Source organism: Bison bison, unplaced genomic scaffold (assembly GCF_000754665.1).
Source record: "Bison bison bison isolate TAMUID 2011002044 unplaced genomic scaffold, Bison_UMD1.0 scf7180017864122, whole genome shotgun sequence".
NCBI classification, from domain to species: Eukaryota; Metazoa; Chordata; class Mammalia; order Artiodactyla; family Bovidae; genus Bison; species Bison bison.
In genome coordinates, this window is record NW_011494694.1 from 259,464 (window position 1) to 267,415 (window position 7,952).

A 7,952-nucleotide genomic window follows, 5' to 3' on the forward strand; every position below is an offset into this window, starting at 1 on the left:
GGGGATGCGCGTCCTCCGGCCCTGCGGCTCCTCGCGGCTGGGCTCCGGGCGATGGAGCTGAGCATGAAGAAGTTCACGGTGCGCAGGGTCTTCTCCGTGTACCTGCGCAAGAAGTCGCGCTCCAAGAGCTCCAGTCTTAGCCGACTCGAGGTAAATGCCCTCGCCTCTGAGCGCGCAAGTACTCCGGTCCCCGCCGCGCCCTGGAGGAGGCTGCGGGTCTTGGGGCAGTCGCGAGCCTTTCCCATTGTCAGATGCACGGTCACCCTGCGACCCGTGTCAGGGAGCTAAAGTTGAGAACCTCTCCGATCTTCCTAAAACCGAATGTTATTGTCGGGACTTAGTAAATCCTTGGACGAGTCTTCGGATCCTCAGCGGAAACTAAGCTCTGCCCGCGTTGAATCTCTAACCAGTTTTGTTCCACGCTCTGTGCAGGATTTGGGGTAGTCACCCCGGGTGCCCACAGGGTGCTCTGGGTGGAGAGGGTTTCAGCCTGTGCCGTTCGGTGTGGCACCTCAGAAGTCCCAAGTACACAGCTTCCCCAGCCCCACCCTGGGCTGGTGTTGATCAGGTTTATTTTACAGAGACCAAAGCCACACAGATACTACCGTGTAGTGTAGATTGTTCGTGAATTTGAAATCAGTGTAGAGCTGACAAAAGGGAAATTTTTTTTTTTTTTTTTTTTAGGGCAGCACCACAATCCACCTGGACTAGTCTGAAATGGTGCTCCATAGTAAAGTGCCTGATGCAATAGCCCTGTGCCTCTGGGTGTGATATGGATTCATTCTGAAACCCAGAGGACCCTTTTCTCCGGTCCTGCATCTTGTCATCTTAGGGTTTCCAAGTGGTCTGTGCACGGTTCTCTAATGTGTTTTGTATTTCAACAATCACATCTTATTCTTTGCATTCCAGTGTCCAAACTACATGGTTGAATATATAGATGACCAAACTGTGAAGCATGTTTAAGTGAAAAAAGAGACATTGTGGGTTTTTTTGGGGGGGGGCGGGTAGGGGGGTGGGTGGAGCTAGTGGACACAACCTAGAGATTTCTTTTGACATTGTCCTCGCCTTTGCCACAAGGCTGGCACCTATGGAGGTTTTGATGTGTTTGCCTCTAATGAAGTCACATCAGTGGGAACAATGTCACATTTTTCATCTTGGGTTTCTTTGTCCTGGCTGCCATGATATTAGATACAGGCATGGGTTCTGTAACAAGAGATCTTTAAGCGAAGCTCAGGAGTCGACATGAAAGCAACAGAGAAGTACTTGTTTTAAAAGTTTCTGTTATGAAATCACTAAATCAGAATTTTAAGGACTAGGTAGGATCTTTGTGACTGGTTTCCGCGGATAAAACATATCTTTCAAATACAACTATTCATTCAATAATTCAATAATGGAGGAGGGCTTCCTTTAAACCTCATGCTGACAGATGAAGCATAAGTTCATTGGGATAAGTCATCTTCCTGGATGTCAGGCTTTTAAAAAACACCAAAGTAGACAAGAATAGAAACTCAGAAGAGTATTTCCCTTCATACCTAAATGCCAAGTTTATTACACAGCTTCTTGTCTCCCTCCATTCGTGTCCTTGCCAAGGGGAGGCAGTGAACTCCGGTGTCGTTTAGGTAAAGGGGCCTAAACACTGGCCCTCCTGGATGTCAGGAGTCCTGTGGGCACGATACAGTTACCACTGGTGTTCTGGGCTGTGGAAGTGCCTCAAAAGAATACAATAGGAACCGAGTGGGGAGTGGGGACAGAGAAGTGATGTTGCTTCGGTGTGAAAATAAAATTTCTGTACACAAAAGAAAACTATAAATAAACCATCAGACATGCAGAAGGTCAAGCGGATGAGGAAGAAATGTATCCTGTCAGCACGTGATCAGTGAGCAGTTTGTGTGAGCCAGGTGCCCTGTCTGCAGGTGGACAGAAGTGCTGATAAAGATGCCCAGCGCTGATTCAGTGCTCCGGTCTCTGCAGACGCTCTCAGCAGCTGCTCATAGTTGATCCCTGTGAAAATCCAGGTAGACGTGTGTTACTGCCCTCATTGTACTGCTAGGGAGGAAAAACCATGAGAGCAAAACCTGAGAATCCTGCTGAAAACTTAACCAAATCATTCTGCAAGTGTTAACTGAGATCCTGCTGTGTGCACGCACAGCCCTGTTTTGGGCATTGTAGATCCAAAATACCCAGGACATAGCCGTCCTGGCTTCATGGTGCCTCCGCCTGGTGGGGGATCTGTTGAGTGCTGACCTGTGCTTCAGTCCAGTAAATCCCATATTCCTGCCCGACTGCCTTCCAGTGTTCCCCAAAGGATCCTGTCTATTCAGTAGCTCAGTCGGTAAAGAATCTGCCTGCAGTGCAGGAGACCTGGGGTTGATTCTTGGGTTGGGAAGATCCTCTGGAGAAGGAAATGGCAACCCACTCCAGTATTCTTGCCTGGAGAATCCCATGGATAGGGGAGCCTGGTGAGCTATATTCCCTGGGGTTGCAGGAGTCGGACACGATTTAGTGACTAAATCACCACCACCATTCATTCATTCATTCAGTTACAGATTAGAGACCAAGAACCACTCACCAAAAAATGTGAAATTTGAGAAGGAGGTTTGTCAGTTATTTGAGGTTGAGAAATAGGACGTATAAAGTACTTAACACAGATGTATATTTCCTCTGTTTGGACTAATGAAAAAAATAGCTCATTTTGTAAAAAAACTTATTTTTTAATTTTTTCAGTGAAATTTATATTTTAAAATAGACAGACTGAAAAGTTTGTTTGTTTAAATTCAGTATCTAGTGATATTAACAGGAAAGTAACAGTAGTTCTTATATTTGGAGATTGAAACAGTATCATCTTTATCAAAAAGTCTCCTGGGGAGAGACTTGGTGTTTCATACTTGCTTTTACATTTGACTTGACTTTTAGGTTTAGAACTCAGCATTTGGTAAACTCTAATGAACAGAGAAGCCAGGTTGCTTAATATAAGATTTGGAATCAGTTTATAAATTACAGCTTAAATGTTTTTAGAGTGTGTCAGCATTGTGCCAGCTGAGTTGGCTAAATCATTGACTGGCAAGGATGATTTTGGGGGCTTCTAAATGGAACTTGGAGATCTTGAATCTATTTCTGTGTGCATACCCTAGAAAGGCTTCAGGGCTCAGCATCTGCCAGACCCTCAACCCCAAGAAAGCTCTGATCTGAGGCCACTGGCAGCATTGCCTAAGAGCCACAGCACTTCTAGAAGGTGTGACTATTGCCTCGTCTAACTGTCCATTTTATAGTTGAGAAAATGGGGCCCAGGGAAGCAAAATGACTTGCTTGTGCTTCTAACGTGTTTGACAGGAAGTTCTTACTATGAGAGTGTGTGCTGTCTCTTATTAATTTTAGCCATTTCTGGTTGTGTGTTTTTTGGAGTTTACCATGGATTAGAAGATGCACAGATGAAGGCTATTTTCATTTTTTAAAAGAAAGCTACTCTAGGGGATATTTTTGGAATGTGCTCCATAACCTAAAATTATCCTAGAGAACCTTTTCTGGAAGTTGGGAGTTCTCGGTGGGCTTCGCAGTAGAGCCACTGAAATTAGAGTCTCACTTTTACCTCTCATAGCAGGGCAGTTCCTTCAACTCTCCCAGCCTCATTTTTCTCCTTTGTGAAATGGGGATGATGGTGACTCCTACCTCATGGGCTTTATATGATGATTCCGAGCTACTATACATAAAGGTTTAACATGGAGACTGGAAGATAAAATCAGTAATCAATCATTGTTAGCTATGGGTATTGATAAAGTATTTCCCAGGCTTGTTGATGTTTTTCGTATTGTTGAATGTCTACCGGTTCTGTCTGAACCTGAGATTGGACACCCCCCTCACCACCATCTCCCCCAGGGCCTACAGATCCCATGGCTTCTGCTGTGTCCTAGCCTGGTAATTAATTAATCATTGAGATGCTGTCCTGAGCACCCTGGGGAAGGAAAGGCAGAGATCAGTTCTCGCAGACTGTATTCCAGCCTGATTCATTCGATAACAGTGGCCCCACTGGCTAAGATGGAGCTCCCGTCGTCTGGCTGGGATGCCGCTGTTCCTGGGATGCCGCTGTTCCTCGTCCTTATCTTGCCTGTCACCTGGGGTCCAGGAATGCATTACAGCGCAGGTCCTGAAGCCGAGGCACCCAGAGCTCAGGCGGGTTCTAGATCAGAAACCGCCCTGCCATCGCTGCGCTGACCTAGCAGATCTTGGGGAAAGAAGCCTGCCCAGCACCCCTCAGTACCCTAGGAAACCTTCCAAGTGTGTGCAGAGCATGGTTCAGGGCTCGGTCAGGTTCAGAAAGGTTGGCCAGGAAACGTTCTGGAGAGAATACTGGGCTTTGATTAATGAAAAGGGGTATTGTTTACTCGGGGTAAGATTTATCTACCAGTTTGCTAAATGGATCAGTATTCAAGGTCGGTTCATTTAGGGAACACTTCTTTTGCTTGGGGTTAGCAAAGCCAGGAATTTGGTTCTCTTTGTCATTTCACCTGACTTTGACCTTTTTACTGAAAGACAGTTGGGGATGAATGAGAAGGACAAAAGGCAAGTCCTCTCCCTGGGGTGGGGCTTCGCAAGTGGAGCTTGTGGTAAAGCAGGAGACGTCAGAGAGGCAAGTGTGATCCCTGGGTCAGGAAGATCCTCTGGAGGAGGGCGTGGCAGCCCACTCCAGTGTTCTTGCCTGGAGAATCCCATGGACAGAGGAGCCCGGCAGGCTGCAGTCCGGAGGGTCCCACAGAGTCTGACACGACTGAAGTGACTTAGCACGCACACACGCACTCCCTGGGGTATTGATAGTGGTAAACTCGAGTGGAGAAGAGCTTCATTCACTTATTTATTTGCTCAATTATCTACACATTCCATGTGCCCTGTGCTAAGCAGTTGAGAGATGAACGTCTGATCCCTGCCCTCAGTGAATGTAACATCTGGTGAGAGAGGCAAAGACACATGGAAACTGCTGTGTAGGGTGTAAGTCCTGTGAAATCATTGGCGTCTTTGGAGTTCAGTGGTCTAATTACATCAGTTGTCAATTTGTTCCCATTTCCATCGCTCACAGATAATCAATCATTATCCATGTGCACATATGGATACATTTTACTTACCCTTTTTAAAGGAAACCTGGTATCCTCATAAAGTAAAAGTTAAGGGACTGTTAGCAACTATAGCAATGTTGGCTCCATTCTGGGGGAAAAAAAAGAAAACTTCCTGGAAAGTTAAAGCATTCAAACTTATTCTTGATCCTTGATTGGTAAGCTCTTCTTGATATTGGGAGGTTTCCAGGAAAACCATTTGTAATTAAAATAATTGTCAGGTAGTTTCAGTAAATGCACCCAAAGAAATCCTATGTTAATCTTTGTTTTATTGGACTTTTGGACAGCAGCAACAGCAGGTCAGTGGGACCACAGAAGTAGTCCATTTTCAGCCTCAGCATGTGCTTTGGCCTGTCCGACTCTTTGGGACCCTATAGACGGTAAATTCCCAGGCTCCTCTTTTGATAGGATTTTCCAGGCAAGAATACTGGAGTGGAATGCCATTTCCTTCTCCAGAGGATCTTGTCTCCTGGGTCTCCTGCATTGCAGGCAGACTCCTTAACTGCTGAGCCATTGGGGAAGTCTGTTTTAGTGAATACTTAATTTGCTTATTGTTTTACTTATTTATGCTTTGTTCCATTTTGAAGACACTAGACTTAATTCCTTATTTGTGGTCAGCTTATCTTTGCAATTTCATTACACACTTTCTTTCCTTACATCCAGGAAAATACCCCCAAAGTATTGTTTCTTATTCAAAAATATGTGAAAAGACAACTAAAAATATTGAGATTTCACCCCTTAAAAAAAAATTGTTTGATTGAAGTATAGTTGGCTTGGGCTTCCCAGGGGGCTCAGCAGTAAAGAATTTGTCTGCCAAACAGGACATGAGGGTTCGATCCCTGGGGCAGGAAGCTCCCCTGGAGAAGGAAATGGCCAGTGTAATTGCCTGGAGAGTCCCATCGACAGAGGAGCCTGCAGGGCTATGGTCCATGGGGTCACAGAAGAGTCGGACACGACTCCGCGACTAAACAGTAATAGCTGGCTTACGGTGCTGTGTTAATTTCTCCTGTACAGCAGAGTGATTCAGCTATGCATATATATACACACACATTCATTTTCATATTCTTTTCCATTGTGGTTTATCTCAGGATATTGAATACAATTCCCCGTGCTTTACAGTCGGACCTTGTTTATCCACCCTGTATGTAAGAGTTTGCGTGGCCCATCCATCCCTCCCCCGCTCTCCGCCCGCTTGGCGGTGGTTACGAGGCTGTTTCTGCGTCTGTGCATCCGCTTTGTAGATTCACTCCTTTTTTTCCACCTCTTTGACCTATTCACTGAGCGTCCTCCACCACCCTGATGTAGCCAAGACTTGTGTGTTAGTCACTCAGCTGTGCCCACCTCTTTGTGACCCCATGGACTGTAGCCCACCAGGCTCCTCTGTCCATTGGATTCTCCAGGCAAGGATTCTGGAAAGGGTTGCCATTTGGTCCTCCAGGGAAATCTTCCCGACCCAGGGATCGAAGCTGGGTCTCCTGCATTGCAGGTGGATGCTTTACAATCTGAGCTACTGGGGGAGCCCTCGCCAAGACTATTTCTGTATATTTTTCACGCATTTAGAAGTGCAGGAATGAAATAAAACACACTAAGCAAAAAACGGCATATCTGTCCACGTCAACTGCTTTGCCGATTACCCTGGATTGCATGCTGTTTCTTGCATGTCAGGTGGACAGTTTCTTAGATGAGCCAAGTTAATAAGTGGGTTGGAGGTGCTGGCACTCTGAGACAGGAGCTGGAGCAGGAGATAAAGAGTGATGTCCGCACAAGAGCCCAGGTGTGGACTAGTCCCTACAGGGCTCCAGTGGGCAGTGCCCTTTCAGATATGGGGAGACTGGGGGTGACCGTGCTCTGTGTGAGTCCAGCTGGGAACCAGTAGTTCAGCCAGAAAGGCTCTTCACCTTTGGTCCAAGCTTCCGTGTGTGTTAAGTAAGCAAGCCAGTGTAGCTAAAAGCATTCTCTAGCATGCACTGCTGTTATTTCCAATGACGCTGGCTTGTGTTGTATTTTTCCCCCAGCAGCATCACGTGTCAGCTGATGTATTTTCACTGGTAAAAGCTAGTAAATTAAACTCAAGTAGGAATTACCAGCAGATAGTCTGTAAAGCTGCAGTGTGATTTAATCAAGCAAGCGGCTCAGATACATTCAGTGTAAACTATTGTTCGTCGTACCTGACTTGCAGCGGTGTAGGAAGCCTTCCCTGCCAGTGAGTTGGCTCAGGAGCTGTCATGGTGGTGCAGGTGTAATTAAATCCCGGGAGCCTGCACCCCGGGAGTAGAGATGACTGTGGTGGCTGTGAGTCTGCTTCTCACCGTCTGATCACTGTGGCTGATCCCCAGGCCGGCAAGAGGCAGAGTCTGGAACCACGTGCCGACAAGAGCTCTCCCCCTTCAGACGTGAGCCCGGCTCTCCCAGCCCTTCTTTCCCGCTGGCCGGACCTTGGGCTTCTGTGTCGTCTTGGTGGGCCCACCGCGCCTGGTTTCAGCAAGAATCCTGCTGTGTCGATTCAGAGAGGACCCTCGGCTAGCCTCAGTGTTTGACCACCCTTGGCCTATGGTCCAGCTCCTCACCCCCACGACCCCAGGCAAGGTGTGGCGACCCTGACCCGCCTTCAGCTCAGTTTACAAAGAATTGCCCTGCCCCCACCGGCCACCCACCTGCCCCTGGGCTGCAGATCACCCCCCGCCCTCCTCTTTCGGGATGGCAGCTCCATCTCGGTCCCCTGCGGCAAACCCATGGCAGTGGTCCCTTGAATAACATCTTCCTCATTGTCTCTAGCAAGTGCCAGAATCATTTTTCTTGAGCAGTACCTGTTATTGTTAGAAATCTGCTTGTGTGCCTCTATATCTCTTA

The 7,952-nt window shown here is 47.1% G+C and overlaps 1 protein-coding gene across 1 annotated transcript in view; it reads left to right on the top strand.

The window, feature by feature from the left end:
- Positions 1-13: 13 nt before the first annotated feature.
- The window catches only part of LOC104988305 (ribosomal protein S6 kinase alpha-2-like), a 152,770-nt gene continuing 144,831 nt past the window's right edge, over positions 14-7,952 (top strand). Inside the window, exon 1 of the mRNA XM_010839590.1 lies at positions 14-150. Within this exon, the coding sequence (XP_010837892.1) occupies positions 52-150 (99 nt within the window). The 5' untranslated portion in view covers positions 14-51. The remainder of the gene's footprint in view (positions 151-7,952) is intronic.